The 19,115-nt window shown below is 40.5% G+C and overlaps 1 protein-coding gene across 2 annotated transcripts in view; it reads left to right on the top strand.

Annotated features, from left to right (window-relative positions):
- Window positions 1–19,115, top strand: part of ncam2a (neural cell adhesion molecule 2a) — a 468,276-nt gene that overhangs the window by 331,632 nt on the left and 117,529 nt on the right. For both annotated transcript variants that reach the window (XM_085449776.1, XM_085449777.1), the window contains exons 4-5: window positions 1,818–1,961; window positions 4,318–4,455. In XM_085449776.1, coding sequence (XP_085305902.1) covers window positions 1,818–1,961; window positions 4,318–4,455 — 282 coding nt within the window. The remainder of the gene's footprint in view (window positions 1–1,817; window positions 1,962–4,317; window positions 4,456–19,115) is intronic.

The raw sequence follows: 19,115 nt of genomic DNA on the forward strand, positions 1-19,115 counted from the left end.
TATGTTCTTACTCTCTTTCATTGCTGTTTTTTTTTTTTTTTACTGTGGAGCCAGGTGATGCAATACCATAGAGCTGTGGCTAATTTAGAATGACCACTTAAGCTAGTCGTCAGCCTGAATTGGAAGCCATCTGCTGGGCAATGTCAATGCTAATCACTGTACCGCCACACCACCTGCCGCCAATTATTGGATAAGAAGTAGGATGGGTGGTTACATTTGCAAAAAAGATCAAATGTTCACTTAAATTATGAAGTTATTTATAATTTAAGTGCTGCACTAGGAACTAGTGCAGGGGTGGGCGACTCCAGGCCTCAAGCGCCGGTGTCCCTGCAGGTTTTAGATGTGTCCTTGAACCAACACAGCTGATTTAAATGGCTAAATTAGCTCCTCAACATGTCCTGAAGTTCTCCAGAGTCCTGGTTATGAACTAATCATGTGATTCAGGTGTGTTGACCCAAGGTGAGATCTAAAACCTGCAGGACACCGGCCCTCGAGGCCTGGAATTGCCCACCCCTGAACTAGTGGATAGCAGCTATTAAGTCATCCATATCAGCGTGTTGTTTTTTTTTTCCCATTTCTGCAGAAATGTGATAATGTGGTGCTTCTGTGCTAAAATCACAGATGGCTTTTTTTCCTTACCATCAAATCCGTTTGCAAATTAGGCTATAAATTGATTCAGATGTGCTACTTGACTTCATGATTTCAGATAATGGCTGCATTTTTTCTTGTATACTTACAGGCTACGTCCACACGTACACGGGTATTTTTGAAAACTGAGATTTTCCGTTTTCGTTTTAAAAAATAATCACATCCACACGTAAACGCAGAAATGAAGGAAAACGCTGCTAGGAACATGCCAAAGCAACAGGTGGCGATATATTCCTAACCGTGTAGAAATGTTGGCCAATCAGAAGTCTAGAAGCCTCGGTGAGAAATAGTAAACAAGGATGGGGCAGAGAAGCAGAACCTAGTGGTATGTATGGAGGGACAGTAACTGTGTGTGTATATGTAAGCATTTAAACACTGCAGAGAGTACAAGTAACAGTAATAGTATTGTAGAAATTCATTTCACCGAAACAATAACGTGGCGCACAGTGTGACGTCAAAAAAGGCTCACACCTTTGACGCTGCGTTTTCTGCGTTTCTCCGTTTCTCCGTTTTTCTCATCCACACGTAAATGCAAAAACGGAGTTTTCAAAAATATCCACCCTAGCCGGAGTTTTTAAAAATCTCTGTTTTCAGTGACCGAAAACGCCGTTTACGTGTGGACAAAAGGTGCAAACGCATAGAAAACTCTGCGTTTTCAAAAATACCCGGGTACGTGTGGACGTAGCCACAAATTCAAGAGTTGTATTCTCGAAACAAAAAAAGCTGTTGTACCTTTGAAGGGACTGTTCTTGCCTAGCCACAAGATGAGCAGCTAGTAGGTCACCCTAACACGTTAACCCATATTATCAAGAAATACAGCAAAGTACTTTAAAATGTCAAACTCCTTCCTCACAGGATACAGCCAAGATTAAGACAAGTGGAAGGAAACAATTTTTTTAAAGCCCTAACTTTATGTTCTGTCTCCAAACAGTCATAGTTAACTCATTCACTGCCACTGACGTCTATAGCCGTCAATTGCAGTGAATGAGTCAATGGGTTTAACTCATTCACTGCCAATGGCTGGCAGTGAATGAGTTAAGAGGGCAGTAAAAGCGCAACAATTTCTGCTTATTTTCCTTTTGATGTTCAGACCTGCAATAAATTGTCTGTTCTGAATGCTCAGAGAGGGGGAAAAAGCTGTTCAATCTCCATCTTGTTTGATCTTGCAGAGAGGCTGACATTCCAGGATGTTCAGTCACCGCAGGAGTTCCGCTATGGTGAGACAGCAGAAGTTGTGTGTGATGTCATTAGCTCCCCGGTGCCCGTGGTGGTGTGGTACTACCAGGACAAAGAGATCACTGAGGAGCACCACAGTAAGTTTTGCCCCCCCTGATTTCACGTATAGACTTTTTTCATTACATTTCTTGGTTTTGTTCTTTTGTTTTTTTTAATTGCCGTGGGAAATTACATCCTACTGCTCTGTCATTTGCAGTGACCAAACAAAGAATGGCTTGTTAGGTTAGCTCAAAGGTATTCAGAAGGCCTCAAGATCAGGGACACAATATAAAGTTATGTTTTGGGATGTGAAGTCTGAATTACAGTAGGTAATCAAAGATCAGTATCAATGACTGTTCTTTAAAAGTAATTGAGTTGTAATTGCCCAAAATTTGAGAGGCTATATACTGTAAAAATATAAATAAAAGTAGAATCCAAAGTTTTTCAAATCTTGTGAGCACAAAACAGAAAACATATCAAGTGTTTAACTTGAGAAAAATGCACCATTCTAAGGAAAATATTTGCTCATGTTCAATTTGGTGGCAGCAACTAGTCTCAAAAAAAGCTGCAACAGGGGCGACAAAGGGCGATTAAGTAATGCTAAAAAGAAACAGCTGCAGGAACATTTTTCATGTGATTAGGTTAACTGGTAACAGGCCAGTAGCATATATAATATAATCCTGGTAAAGGTTTTTGTCCACTGAGAGTAGTAAAGAGCAGTTTTCTACTTTATGCATGAATACATGATACATCGTTCCTGTCAATGGTCACGCTGATTGAGTTGCACGCCCACAAATGTGCAAAGTCCCAAGGAGAAGAAGATGGCTAACAAAACAGAAGTAGGAGCCTCCAGTGCTGAAAACTACCTGCCTAATAACACACAAATATTTAACTGTATTAGGCTAGTGCGTGACCAATACAGGAGACCGATAGCGGTATTCAGTATTTTTTTTCTTTCAGACACACAGAAATACAGTTTCCTGGCATTGGTTATATGTCGTTATTCATTTTCTCATCCTCTGGCTAAATCTGCTTAAGTTATCTGTTTTTTGTTTATAAGCATATAATGTATCTGTTTAATCTTGTGTTAAAGGTAAATTCCTGTTAAAAAAACAAAACAAATATATATATATATATATTGTTTTTAAGTGTGAAATGCTTTTGATCAAATCATCCCAAAGTCTCTAGTCAAAGAAAGTACTTGGATAAAGTACCACTGCTTAAGTGTGAATAGTCAGTGTGTATAGTGATATTGAATATTTTAGTAATTTATGGTAATAATAAAAGTTGCATGTGAGTGATAATCTCAAAAGGATTGCATGACGAATGTAAATATGCCAAAAACACTTAATTATTGAGAGGAAAAAAAGCTTGTCAGTCTCAGCCTGCCCAACTGTTTCCCTCTCTCGGTCATTGAAAAGGCTCACTAATGTGGCAAAAATTCAGGTCTCTGGGAAATGCTATTCCCTTCTTTTGTGTGGATTCACAATAAGACAAAAGTCTAAAATTCTATGAATAGAAACCCCATCAGCTCCGGAGGGAGGCGTCTAACTCAGACAGAGACGATGTTAACAAGCAGCTGAGAGGACGGATTATTGAGCAGTTGGATAGCGACATTCGAAGATACCGCTTCCCATGAGATAAAATGCAAACCCACACCCTGCATCTTTTGGGAAAAAGCCAGCTAATGGGTGTATTTATGTGGCACTATTGTCTATCATCTTCCATCCTATTCGAGGGAAGGCTGATGTATGTCATTTATGAAGCTCTTTCTGGTAATACCACCCTTTTCAGCGCTAATAGTGCTAAATGTCAGAAGAGTAGTCTACTTAATATTAAAAGAAAAGAAAGATTCACTTTCAGTAACAGTCTTCCCTGATAGAAAGCAGGTGCTGCAGACTAGGACTCATTATTTTCGTCTTCGCCTCTTCCCTGATTTACAACTCTCTACACCGCTTCCCCGTCCTCCTTCCAGACAAAACACATGCCTGAACAGATTAGAAAAAGTGACCCCTTGAATCTGTCACGGTTTTTAATTGAAATTCAAATCTTCAGCAGCAAGGTAATGATGAAACATGGAGAAGAATGTTTTTTTTCCTTTAATCATTTCACTCTAATTACGCTTCGTGGTTATAAATATATTTGCTTGGGAGAAATGAGATAGAGGCCCGAGCAATCCCGGCCAATCTCCCAGTGGCCACAATAGGAGACTGTGTGGAACTGTAATTGCGCAAGTGTTTATCTGTGTGGACTTTATCAGGTAAATGTGCTGAAGAGAAGATTGACAGTCTAACTACTGAAGAGTGGAGATGGCAATTTTCTCCCGCTGTTTTTCTAACTTTCCTATCTCGCTTCTCTCCCTATCGTATGCTGTTTTTCTTTTGTTATTTCCACTCTCCCCTTCTGCCTTTCTCCGGCTGTCCTTCTGTCCTCCTTTTCACGTGTGCTGTGAAGGCAGGTTCCAGGTGTTGCCAAACAACAACCTGCAGATCCATCAGGTGACCAAGGCTGACGAGGGTGTGTACCGCTGTGAAGCCAGCGTAGAGGCACGCGGGGAGATCGATTTTGTGGACATTGCAGTGGTGGTCAATGGTGAGTGAGGATTTTTTTAACATTTACTTGAATTCGTGATGACATTCTGATGTACAACAATAACAGATTGTTTAAGGTTATTTCCAGGATTTTATGGACAAGAGCAATGTTGAGGTCTAGCTGCCAACGGACCACAATAACCAAGATTTCTGCAGTAAAAAATCAAGTGTGGTCTACTGGCATCTTCAGGGAGGACACAAAACTAAAATCAGGGTAAATGGGCAAGGACGTGCAGACTGAGATTCAGTTCACCCAAATAAAAAATATCCATAGTGCTAAAATCTTTGTTTTTCCTAATAGTCAGTGTAATGGCTACAAAACAGCTGATAGTTTAGTGCTGTAAAGTCTGAACATACATACAGATCTGGCACAGTCCTGCTTGTTTAGCAGTTGGAAAGTTGTTGTAGATTAAAATAGACACATTGCTGATACATGCTGACATATCGGGGTGCCAGAACTTCAGTGCAATTTAACAGTGACGGTTTTGTGTGGATCTGTGCTCAGTATAGCTTGACAGTTGGGGAATTTGTCAGTGACAGATTGGGAAAAGTTTAGCAATGTGGATAGCAAGCAAAATTAGCTTTTTTAATGGATTAGGACGATGGAGGGATTCCCCTGCTGTAATTTCTGCCTCAGCGTTTCCAAGGGTGTGCTGGAGTTATAACATTGGTAGAATTTTAAACTCGATACCAGTAACCAGGAAAAAACAAATCACAAAAATTATGAGGCCTTTAAAACAAAAGATTACAACAGCAAAGAATAACAAGGGCAACACTGTGTTGTGTATATCTAAAGTGTCCAAATATCCAAGTGTAGTAACACAGGTATAAGATACGGTAAAGCACTCTGGAACACTCTGGAAATACCGCCCTTGCTTGACTTACCCCCCAATAGATGGTTATTAAAGGAATTCAGCTGTACCCATTCCAGTTACAGATCCCCCAACGAGTTCGGTATTGTTATTTTTCATCATAACCCCTCTGAACTGAGATTGGGTAATTTGTGTGACTGTTGGCTTCCTTGGATATAGTAGCTGTGTCCAAGGGTTCCTCTACAGGATTAAATCCGGATTCCTGGTTACTCATGGCCACGATGGCACGCACATAAAGTACCATCAAGAGATGATTGGGCAGATATTTAGTTTAATTCAATTCAGTTCAGTTCGAATCAGTTTTGTTTATATAGCATCAAATCACAAGAGGAGTCAGCTCAAGCCACTTTATGTTGTATCATACAGGCCCTACAATAATACAGAGAAAGGAGAAGGAAAAACTCGCTTTAAACAGGAAGAAACCTCAGGCAGAACCAGGCTCGGAGAGGGACAGCCATTTGCTGCGACCGGTTGGGGGTGACGACTAGGGATGGGTATCGTTTAGGTTTTATCCGATACCGGTGCCAAATCAGTACTTTTGAAACGGTGCCGGTGCTCAAACGGTGCTCAAACCGGTGCTTAAAGAATGGAGAACACAAAATTGGTCCAAAAACCTCTCATGTTCAGCTGTTTTTTGTAAAAATATAACAATGTTAGCCTTTTCTGCAGCTATGGGGCATATATGGTATCACTCTTGGCTGGAAGCAGTGCTTAAACAATGGAAAAAACACAAACTTTGTCCTAAACCTCTCATGTTTAACTGTTTTCCACTTTTTCTTTGGTCATTTTAGCCTTTTTGGCCAGGGTGAAGGGAGTATCTGCCATCAAACAAGAGGACAGCCGCATGTAACTACTAAGGTGTTTGCTAGTTCACCTTACATGCATTAATGTAATAACGTGGTTAGCCTACTCAACGTAAATTATCTACTCACGCAGAGAAGAACGGCTGCTGCCACCATCATCCGTCATCATTTCTGCTACACTGGCAGGGCTAGGGGCCAGGACTCTCCTCTTCGTGTTTTTGGGGGATGTTGCATAACAGGCAACCCACCCGCAGTAGATGTGCTCGGTGTGAGGTCTCGCAGCAAGCTATCAAATACGGCGCATTTCTGGGCTTTTAAAAAAAACGCTATGCGTTGCCAGGTGTTTCATCGGATTTGAGGTGTTACCTCCTTTGACAGTATCACAGTATCAGCTTAAAGCACTTGTTGCAGGCTGCTGAGTTTGCATATTTTGCTGTGAAGTACAGCCAGACTTTTAACCGCTTAGCCTTGGACATTTTTAATCTGTAGCTCTGCTCTAACAGAACGTATGTACCTGGCCCCGCCTACTATCCTCGGAAACGTAAAATGATTGGCTAGAAGTGTATCACAGCTCAGGAAAAAAAAGCACCGAAATAAAGCACCGAAATGTGCGCTGCTTTTCGGTCTGGTTACTACCGTTTATGTCAGAACCGGTGCCATCATGGCACCGGACACCAGTACCCATCCCTAGTGACGACAGTTACTTAGTTACTCAAAACTGCCATCAACAACGAGACCTGTATCACATTCAGATGACATACCCTCTCTCATCCTACCGGTTGAGGGGAGGAAGACGAATTCAAATGGGACAGAGATGTCTCATTTGAATCTCAGAGGATTCTCTTAGATAGTGCAAAAATCAAAAAAACTAAATCACCAGTATTATTAGACTGCTGGGCATCTGTGCTGCGGGTGACTTGACATCATATTTGGACTGGTACTTATTTAGTGCTTTTCTAAGTGCTTGCTTACTGCAAGCCTCATTCAACCATTCACACAAGTGCTTTAATGTTAACCAATACTTTAATGTGTATCCAATACTTTGACTTGGAGACTAAAGGAGCCAGGAACTGAACCACCAACCACTTTTGTTTTATAGCTATTAGCCAACATTGTACCGGTACTGACTACAAACTCAGCTTTGCAGATTTGCAGACCATGCTCCTGCACACATAGTATCAATAGATTAGCATACATTAAGGTATGAATTTCCTCTCTGCAGTATTGTTGTTGTTGTTCTCAAAATTCAACGCCTTTCATTCTTTTCATTTTTGGACTTACAAAACCTTAAGGGTTGCAGGTGCCCAAGGTTAAAAACATAATACATGATCAAGGTTAGTTTAGCAGTACCGTTTCTCTGTGACTGCAGAAAAAGATAAAATATAACAAGGTATCATTCGTATAATTAATTAGCACTAATTTGGTTCCTTTAATTTTTTTGTTTTCTAGTTTGTTGTTGTTAAGTCTGGAGACTGGGGGTAAAATAGCTGCATCCTGTAAGCTGTCAGTTTGTTAACAGTTACTTAAGATTAGTAGAGTATTATAGCATGAAGCTGACATATTTCACTGAGTGTTTGCAGAGTTTTGATCATCTGCAGAGTGAAGGCAGTGACTCTGAAACAGCTCCTACAGTCGTGCAGCAACTCATATGGAAATTCAGGTTGAATGCATGGACCTGTAGTTGTAGTATCAGAAAAGAGCTGTCAGCTCTGACAGATTCAGTTTCAGTGAATTATAAATACTTACTAGCTGGTCTACTGGCTACTATGGGGTGTGGTTTTAGTTTGTAATTCTCTCTGTTCTTTAGTATGATTGAAAATTTTAATTAGCGATGCCTTCGGGCTCTGTGGCCCCAAAAATCAAAGGATGTCATATTAATTTTCTCATTTGTCCTCATCTACCGTGAGTCACCTGAGACTGTTGAGGTGATTGAAATGTGATTTTACTACGGCCACAAGCATCTTGTAACGGTTGAACAGCTGCAGTATTGTCTCTGCCTATGTAATTCTCTCACTCCTAATGTAATAGCAGATCAAGCCTCCGCCAAAAACTATGAATTGCATTCAATTTAGCACACCACTTACCTCACTTCTGAGGAAGATCCAATAAGCTTGCTCAATGAGGCACGACCTATTATTGCAGCGACACAACACTCGCCATGTGGTGCTGAGGCGACCAGACCTCGCTAAGCATCCTAACTCCGTAAGGGAGCCACACCCAGAGGGAGATGCATTAAAGTGAACTTCACTTTGCCTCCAAGAGACTTATTCTGCAAGTCTGTGAAGACTTTTAACATTTTGCATGAGTGAGACAAAAGCTGCACCATTTGGTCCTCATGAAATATATAAAGCACTTAGAGCTAAATAAGTCTTCTTGAAACTAATGAGTTTTGGTACGGTACCACTAGACTAGGGGACATCTGTTACACCAGCGCCTTTGTCTCCTTTTTTTCTGAGCACTCGAAATGTTCCCTTAAAGCTGTCCACCTGGAAGTTAGGAAATAAAACTGGATGATTCTGATGCAACTGCTCATTCACGATATAAACTGTAAAAGTGGGCACGAACAATGATATGTCCTCCATTAAGATGTTGTCTACCATTTTAAATCGTCAAGTCACATTCATTTTATTGAACGGGTATGTGAGGAGTGAGGACTGCTCTTTCATCAATAGAAAGATTTTGAACTAGTGATTAAGCTAACCTGAGGAGTCGCTACTTGCTGGTCATTAGAAGGAATGCAGGTTTATAGCACTTAAGAATTGATTTCACTATACAAGCAGTACTTCTTTTCCTCTTGGTGCCACGAACTGACCAAAATCCAAAGTACTGTCAAATGGGGCTCAAATGTTACTTTACTCTCTCTGGTGCAGAGCTGGGTTGTAAACCATCTGCTATTATTGGCAGTTTGGACTAAACTGACCACTGTTGGCCATAAGCAGTGGGAAAGAAAACCACCAAACATGCCTATGCTGGTACACATTGGGCAACTCTGCGTGAACTCTGGGGATATGTGGTTAGGGGCAAATTCTTTTTTTCCCATTTGGGCCTCAAGCAGGTGTGCTTGAACTCAGAAAACCCTTGTGGGGATCCAAATTAAAAAAAACTGCTGTGAAGCCTGCATGAAGTAACTGTGGATTTGTCCTGTCCACACAGCCCCACCATGTGAGGCCAACATATGTCCCACATTTCTTAAAAGTAAGGGGCCCACTGTGGGGCTCGTGGGTCTACATAGACTGGTCTCACATACACCCCAAAGGTGCACATTTGCTATAAAGGTGCAGTCATTAATCTAGTTAAGCTTCGGTTGCTCAGCTGATACCTGTCCACTTATGTTCCCCAATTATAGCAAGCTAAAACATTCGCTGCTCTCTTTCTATCTCACTGCCAGTCACTCCTCACACCAGGAAAAGTGTGTGTGGTAGTGCTGCTTTTATTCCACAGTTGTTTGTGTCTGTTTAAAGTCTGTTATGACCTTTGTACATAAACTGACCAGCTTCAAACAATAAATTTACCTACTGGCAAATGACAAACAAAAGGCCTAAATAGCTAGGTACTTAATTCATAAATTTGTGGAAACCAAAACAAAGCTGGGAAAAACAGTACATTCGCTGGGTCACTTAAACCCCTCCTGCCTCAGTAAATATTAATTCTGCTCTCTGTCTCAGCAGGTTGTATAATCAAACCATTGTGTGTTTACAGCTGCATGGCCTCCAAGTAGTGTAGAAGATCTACTACTGCAAACTGATGTTTTTCTTGCACAACTTCTCAAACTGCCATCATGGTATTTAGTTCTGAGATAGCAGTGGTTCAGAGAGACTTGTAGTTAAGCCTCTAGCATAAAAGAGTTGGTCTGAAGGTAGAAAAGATTGAGAGGGCATTTGCTTAAATGTCACCTAGTGTCATGGGGCAGACAAATAGTATAAGCTCCCCATCTTTTTTCTGTAGAAAGTGAACATGTCATCCACTCAGCTCTTCACAGTAATACTTAGAGATCTGAAAAACTGCTGCTCTGCTTCTTTTCAACAAATCTATGTTAGTATGCAAAGTATCCAAGAACAAAGCAGTGGATGTGCTGCCTTATGGTTCCTCTGACATCTCTATCTGACTTACATCCACGTTTTCTTTCTTCCTGATGGTGTAAATAGTCCCTAAGGAGTTTTCTAAAGTGTACGAGGCACTGTGCAGTTCAACTATGGAAAGCCATATTGCACCCATACCATAGCTTTTACTCTCAGTTATTTGAACAAGCAAACCTGTGCATTCCAGTTATTTCCATTTCAACCCCTTAAGCTACATCTCATCTGAAGAGCTATTTTTGTAGGCTGGGGAAGAGGCTAGAACTTGAGTCTTATTTGATCCCCAAAACACTGCCTTTCATTTGTAGAGCATTACACTTCAGTAGTGTTGACTAGGATTAGTCCCTTCCTTTGCAACTGTGAAACCAAATTAGAGCAAGAAGTACTATTCGTGCCAAGATTTTCCAAAGTAAGCCACAGGGGCAGCTAGAAGATCTACTGTATTGACACCTTGCATTGGTCAGACAACACAACCAGATGGAGATTAAGTAGATTGCTAGGGGCCTCAGGTGTGTCAATGAGTACAACAGGGTACATGTTTTATCTGTCAGCTACAGACTGTAAACGGTTTCCTGTTGTGACGCCTGGGGATTTGGCAGCATAGTAAGACACAAACTGTGGCGAAAAAAGGTAGAAACACAGTTCTTCTGTGTTTATAGAATTCTGAAAAAAGGAGAAGAAGAAATTATGAAGAACTAAACTGATACAGCTACAGGGCATGTTTGGATTCATCCTAATTTCTATCAGTGTAACATGGAAAACTTGAAACACTCATTTGTGCCCAAATAAGACTGGACGTTGATTCTTATCCAAGATATAGTTACAGCCAACAATGAAAAGAAGCTAAATCTGGACACATCTATATAAAACTTCACTTGAACTGCTTTTTGAAATGTCATACTAGCTAGTTTCATCCCATTTCTTGCTATGGTTCATTTTTTAACACCTTTCACTCTGTTGCATGTGCAAGTTTCACCTTGAATTCTGAATTCTGCTTCACAACCATTCTAGGTCATAAACTACTTGAATAAAGCGATGTATTTTTGCAGCAAGTTATGAGCGGTCTCTCTGAAAAAAGGAGCAGGAAAAAGTGAAACCAGTGGCAGCCTGTGTGGTACACTTATTTACAATTAGTCTGCCATCAAAGACCAAAGGTCAATTCATAATGCTCATATGCAAACAACTTTAGCAACTGACCTCACAATTTTCACAAGTGCCAGTCTTTGCTAATAGGACACAATCAACAGACACTATAAGATGAAATAAACAGAAACTGTAAGATGAAATCCAAACATGCTGTACAACTCCCATCAAATATAGTAAATCAGAGCTAACCATTTTTCCATTCCCTGATGGAATGTTACTAAATTACAACAATATGGCTGAAATGCTCAACCTGAGACCTCAGAATGAGGTTTCACACATTACTTTGCTGTATTCAGACAGGAAAATTGGGAAAAAGGATGGCAATGTTTACGTTTTCAACGTGTATAATTTCAAAATTGTATCAATGCGTATCCATCAAAGTAAATCTTATAATCCATTCATTTAAGCTTTACATTTCCTTAATCAGAATATTTTTCTGAATGAATAACAGCTCAGTTTAAAGAGGGATGAATTCAGCACAACACTTCATGTTTGAAATAAGTTTTAAAAGCCCTTAGGCCAACCTCCAAATACCTTGCCAACAATGTTCCCTCTAAGGTGCGCGCGTGCGCAATTGCGCACTGCTGGCACGGTCTCTGCACACAGAAAATTTATGTTGCGCAAAGAAAAAAAAATCAAACCTGAATTGAAATTAAAATTAAAACTTTAACAATTCTGTTTGGCAGTGTTAGTCAGTAAGTGACTGGCTGCTCCCATATGGGATTAGAATGATGCCACCTTATCCCATAGTCCCACCAGTAATGTGATTCACATTCGTATATATGTAGCTAATCAACGTCGCTGACAGGCTATGACAGCGTTCTTATGTGCCGACACCGGTGTTTTAGCTAGCAAAGCGGTGTGGCTGATGTGGAGTGAAGCCACGTTAATCACAACGTGTACGACCATTGGAGATGTGAGCAGGACAGACGGAACAATTAACGGAAAAAGTGTGGACTTTATACCAGTTTTTAAATTGTGTTGATCGGCCATGTAAAACCAGAGTTAAAATATATGCAATGTTTGGTTTTCTTCCTGAATGTTATCATTGTTTATATTTACTGCGGGAAGAAACCGTAAAAATGGCGTTTTATAAGGAAAACGCTCGAAAGCACTCTCGGCCTGTGAGCAAAAACAACACCAAAAAAAACCCACCTTTTCCTATTGGTGGAAAAATGTACCATGTGGACCAATCAAAAAATGATATGGCAACATGGCATTTATTGTTTAGGAAGGGGGACGTTTTAGGAGTGACGGCGGTGTTTAGAGATGTGAGAGATTTGTGACGTTTAGTGCGAATCTTGTGTAGTTAGTGTGTAGTGTAGTCAATAGTTTTGTTGTGTGTGTCAGAACAATGAGGCGACTGCTGAGTGTTACAGGTGTTACAGGAGTGATACATCTGCTGTTGTCAGGCCTGCAGGTATCAGGCTGTTGTTCTCCTTTTTGTGGACAGAAATTATTTTTTGGAGTGGCACAAATGATTTGTGTGGCATCAACTTTGATGCAGAACAGCTGATTGTTCTGTAAATAGTTTGAAATGTTTATTTTAAAAAAAACGCCTTGGCCGCATTTTTAGGTAAACAGCTGCAAAAAACTTTGTTGTTTGCATAACTCAGTTAATTTTTTGAGGAAGTAACTATATAATTAATTGCCCAACATTGGTCCTTATATACTGTATTTTGCAGACAGAGTTACAGGACTCTCTCCCAGACCACAGACTCATACTCATAATACAAGTCAGAGCTTTAAATCAAATCAAATCAAATCAAATCACTTTTATTGTCACATCACATGTGCAGGCACACTGGCACAGCACATGCGAGTGAAATTCTTGTGTGCGAGCCCCACAAGCAACAGAGATGTGCAAACACAATAACACAAACGAGCAAAATACAAGAATGGCCAACCTGAAACTAATAAATATATGTACAATATATAATAGTGTATGCATTTCTGGATGTGTATACTAAATATTTTCCTACGTGTGTGTGTGTGTGTGTGTGTGTGTGTGTGTATACACATTTTTACAAATTAAATAGTAAAAAAAAAATAATAATAATAATAATAATAAAATATATAAAATATACAGAGTTGAATATGTGCAAAACAAGTGGCATTTATATACAGTGTGGAGTGCATAATGTTGAAGTTCCAGTAGTGAAGCTGAGGTGTCTATGACGTGTTCAGCAGTCTGATGGCCTGATGGAAAAAGCTGTCTCTCAGTCTGCTGGTACGGGACCGGATGCTGCAGAACCTCCTTCCTGATGGAAGCAGTCTGAACAGTTTATGGCTGGGGTGACTGGAGTCCTTGATGATCCTCCCCGCTTTCCTCAGGCAGCGCTTCCTGTAGATGTCTTGGAGGGAGGGAAGCTCACCTCCAATTATCCGTTCAGAGCACCGCACTACTCGCTGGAGAGCTTTGCAGTTGTAGGCGGTGCTGTTGCCATACCAGGTGGTGATGCATCCAGTGAGGATGCTCTCAATGGCACAGTGATAGAAGGTCCTGAGGATGCGGGGGCTCATGCCGAATCTTTTCAGTCTCCTGAGAAAGAAGAGGCGCTGCTGCGCCTTCTTCACTGTTTTGTTTGTGTGTACTGACCACGTAAGATCCTCAGCCAGATGTACTCCAAGGAACCGGAAGCTGCTCACTCTCTCCACAGCAGCGCCGTTGATGGTGATGGGGGTGTGTACTTCTCTCCACCTCCGGAAGTCCACTATCAACTCCTTTGTCTTTGCGACGTTGAGGGTGAGATGGTTGTCTTGACACCAGTGGGTCAGGGCGCTGACCTCCTCCCTGTAAGCCGTCTCATCACCGTTGGTGATAAGACCCACCACTGTAGTGTCGTCCGCAAACTTCACAATGATGTTGGAGCTGTTAGTGGCTGTGCAGTCGTAGGTGTAGAGTGAGTACAGGAGAGGGCTCAGTACACACCCCTGTGGAGCACCAGTGTTCAGTGTGATGGGGGATGAGGTGATGCTGCCCAGTCTGACCACCTGGCGTCTGTCAGACAGGAAGCTAAGGATCCAGCTGCAGAGGGAGCTGCTCAGTCCTAGATCCTGCAGTTTCCTGTCCAGCTTCGAGGGAACGATGGTATTGAATGCTGAGCTGTAATCTACAAACAGCATCCTCACATACGTGTCTCTCTTCTCCAGGTGTGACAGGGCAGTGTGTAGTGTCAGGGCTATGGCATCATCAGTGGACCTGTTGTGGCGGTATGCAAACTGTAGAGGGTCCAGTGAGTCGGGTAGTGCAGACCAGATGAAGTCCCTGACCAGCTTCTCAAAGCATTTGCTTACGATGGGGGTCAGGGCTACAGGTCGCCAGTCGTTCAATGAGGAGATGGTGGAGGATTTGGGTACAGGGACGATGGTGGCCATTTTGAAGCAGGCTGGGACTACAGACAGAGAGAGGGAAAGGTTGAAGATGTGCGTGAACACTCCAGCCAGCTGAGCCGCGCATGACCTGAGGACGCGGCCGGGAATCCCGTCCGGACCAGTAGCTTTGCGTGCGTTCACCTTCCTGAAGCACTTCCGCACATCCTCCTCAGACACAGTGTGCGCACTGACGTCCACTGTGTCTGAGGAGGATGTGCGGATTTATTTATTTATTTAAAAAAGAAAAAAGAAAGTTGTGTTTTCAAACTTGGAGTTCAAGTTATTTTTACTTCCAATAGTGTTAACATACTACACAGGTCATGAATAAGATTTTTTTTTAATTTTTCATTGTAAGTGGGCTAAAGCAGTTAATTAAAAGTAGTCTAACATAAATGTAAATGCTGTAATTTGATTGTTTTAATAAACCATGTAACTTGGATGGATTCGATGCTGGCGTGACCACAGTGCACACGTCTGCTGTTGCTCACAGTGGTCCAAGGGACCGCTCAGGGAGTTTGTGTGTTGCTCAGACACATGAAAAATTAGAGGGAACATTGCCAACTTTATTATATAGACTTTGCCAGCAGAAGCATCTTATTTAGTGACATTGTCAAGGAAACAAAAACAAAGGTTTCCAGCACAGTGCAGGCATGCTCAGGAAAAAGAGTATTTAGCGTGTTTTGTCCCAAAATAATGTTGATTATTTCATTGAGTCATTTTATGTATATGTGAGATTGCCTCTTGAATTAGTGCATTTTGTTAAAAAAGCAGTCAAACAATATTTTTTTATAGTTTCTGCACAAAATTGTAAATTTTATTCCTGAATTGGTTTCTGCACATCCAGTTACCAGCTGAGATGATTGGCTGATTGAATGCCGCATTGTCTTTTTAGTTAATTTTTATTGTGAAGTAGAATTGAACTTGATAACCATCTTCAAGTTGGGCGTTGCGCTTTTATATTCAGCATGCAGCAACAATACGTCATGCTGTTCTTTTGATTTAGCACGTCAGAAGAAGTGTCTACTCTATTTCAGCAACATGTTAACAGACATTACTTTAGCCAGTGATGCAGAACAACATTTTCTTTTCGAGAAGCAGAGCTGAAATAACTTACTGTATACTCCCCTACCAATGTGAAGTCATAAATATTCATGTGTCAGTTGATAAAAGAGTGGTTTCTTCCCCGCAAGCATGCAGCGAATGAAGCTCTGCTGACCTGCTGCAGCTCCCAGTCTCCAGCGTATCATCAAAGCAGACCATAGATGAAGATGATGGTGTATCGAGAGAAGGAGGCTACCTGCTGAATGGCTAATCAACCTGAGGGCAAAAACAGCTTGGTGACTAGAAGAATGTAGAACATTTCAGGAAGTGATCTCAAAAGTATCCACATATGAGTCAAGGAAGCTTTTTATTGACTATATTTAACATAATTTAAAGAAAAATTCTGAAAAGATTCAATAGAACAGAAAGTTACTTACAAACTAACAAAGTTGTAAAACCATTCATGCTGTTTTTCAAATGAAAATATAAAGCACAGTTGCATAACAGTTTGAGTTCCATTTTTGTAATTTCCTTGGCACATTTTCACCATTTGTTACTTTTGTTTGTTGCTTTCTGTCATGGTTTGTGAAATTCACTTACTATAATTTATTGCGGTTAAAAGTAGTTTGCAGCCTTCCAAAATGAGCTAAAGCTGTTACCAAAATTTAAAGGAACTTCCATAACATGCATATACTTTGTTGAATAGATATCAACTAAACTTAAATATAGAGCCAAGATGGGGAACATCAGCCTGTTAAGTCATTATTAACACATCATAACTGCTGTGCATTATTATATTTGGCAGCATGGGAAAAGGCAAAGCCTTTTGAGCAGTAGGATAACAATAAGACATGTCAAATATAAAAGAACAGCAGGAAAAATCGAAAAATAAATACCATACCCCTGGAAAAATGCTGACCCCTGGTGGTGAGCAAAAGTTTGCACCATCTATTTACACTAAATGTTACAATATGTGTCTTAAGCAGTGTTGGTCAAATTACTTGAAAAAAAGTAATCAGTAACTAATTACTGATTACTTCCCCCCAAAGTAATCCCGTTACTTTACTGATTACTTATTTTCAAAAGTAATTAATTACTTAGTTACTTAGTTACTTTTTAAAAACCCGATTTACAACCTGAATAGGTGATAAAGCTATAGATCTTTCAGCCCAATTCTACTTTTTCTACATAATCCATCATACAAAATGTAATCAAATGGAAAAGTCCATTTTTAAAACTTGTTTTATTAGTTTTAATCTTTTAACTTTATGCATCAAGCAAAAATGTAATTATATGCAACATTCTCTGACTGGAAGAAATTAGTTTAACATTTAAAGCTATTTTCTGCACATTCCAGCACATAAAATATTTTTTGTGTTTACACTCACTCTTTCAAATAGATGCAAGTAAAACACAGCAGAAAATAAATAAAGTCAAACACTCAGCGGTTCTGTTGCTCTATTTTCACCTGTAAAGCAGGACTGGGGGTAGGCGGAGGTTTACCCTGGTGCAGGTGTGCCGCGGTCAGTTGAAAAATCCGCGACTTTCTCTGTGAGTTTCCCATTACGTGGTAGCGCACTCGGTGCTTGCTTGGAAGTTTAGGGGTTTTTTTGCTGTAAAAAGAAGTTTTGTTCCCACGCACAACGGACGCTAATGTTTTTGTCACTTTTTATGGAATCAAACTCAAAGTAAGGTCAGTACTTCCACGCTTTAAACACTGCACACTCATACTCTCTCCCACAATCGATATGTGATCCATTGTTGATCTGCACACAACTGTTGTTACTAACGGCGCACTCGCTTACGTCACTGTCGTGAGACATTCTCGCAAAAAATCACGGTTTTAGTAACGCAGCGTTCCTACGGGAAAGTAACGGTAATCTAATTACCGTTTTTTCAATAGTAATCCCTTACTTTACTCGTTACTTGAAAAAGTAATCAGATTACAGTAACACGTTACAAGTAACGCATTGCTGCCCATCTCTGGTCTTATGTGAACTTAAGACAAATTTAAGACAATATGTTAAAACCCAGAGAAAGTCCAGTACTGCTAGGTTCAGTAAGTATAAGCACGACAAAGCGGGCCTGTATTGTAGTGGTTAACACATTCACCTAACACAAATCTGCGAATAAATCTACAGGAGGAGGTGTATGTGGAACTATGTACTGTGGTGAGCTCTAATGAATAAGGAAGTAGCTTTAAGGGGCTACTAAGCTAGTTAGCTTAATAGGTTGTGGTAGACAGATTTTGTTGCCCTTGAATGGAGCCAGACTGTAGAATGTATATGAGGGACAGATGTCAAGTTTGAAGATGAAATCTGCATGGTTCCTCCTCTAGCTCATCTAGCTTCAAAAATGATTTTAAATATATTCATGTTTATGGGACAATGACCCCCCTTCTGGCTTGATTTGTGACCTGTGAACACATTCAGTCACTGAATTTAGTGTCTACTTTTATAAACCATAAATTACAAAATGCACAGCAAGAAAATAAGTACATTTTCAAAAAACTTCTTTCCAATAATTCCACTTTCCAATAATTTTTGGATTAGTTGGTTCAGATTGTAGTGTTCGGCACTGTCATCTGCCACTTGTATTCGTTTTTAACACTTTAACACAGATTTTCATTCATCTCTGACCCAATAGCCACAGCAGCCAGTTTCTATAGCAACCGATGATGATGTAAAATGGAAATAACTTCCTGATTTTTTTTGCCTGCATTCTTCCTCAACAAATCCAATTAATTGTGGGTTCGCTCACTCAAACACGAAGCCCCACAATTTTCTCCCTTTGAGCTGTCAGTGAAACTACTGGCTGTGTCCTTCAGGATCTCTTACATGATTTTGCAGCAACATCAATCAAAACTGCTTCGCGTGCAATAAGGGAATATAAATACCCATCTCTGTTACATTACATTCCCAGTTGTAAATCAGGGCTGGTTTGGCTCCAACTTGTGTGTTAATCTAGAAAACGAAACAAATCCTGAATAGAGAACCCAGCAGGGGTCTCGTCTCAAAACACTGACTCACTTAATTTGTAGTAGGTGTAATAGAGTCATGACATTAACCAAGAAGATTTCACAACTTCTAAACACGGGCTATCCTGACTTTATTGAAGCTAATTAGAGGGCTAACAGAAAACAAGTCCTCCAGCTCCTGCATTTAAAATGAGTCATCTTTAAATATGTTTTCATGTATTCTCACATTGGTGGGCATGTCTGTGAACCTCGCATTATCTCGCCCAAGCCTCTGAAGTTTCAAGCATATGACTAATACATGAAGAATTCATAAAGCTTGCCAGATTCTTTTTGGATGCTTAAACCCTGTTGCTGATTTGCTCTTTTGAAGT

The sequence above is a fragment of the Copadichromis virginalis genome, linkage group LG23, assembly GCF_057382275.1.
Source record: "Copadichromis virginalis isolate Kocher_CV1m ecotype Utaka linkage group LG23, C_Virginalis_male_GT1.1, whole genome shotgun sequence".
NCBI classification, from domain to species: Eukaryota; Metazoa; Chordata; class Actinopteri; order Cichliformes; family Cichlidae; genus Copadichromis; species Copadichromis virginalis.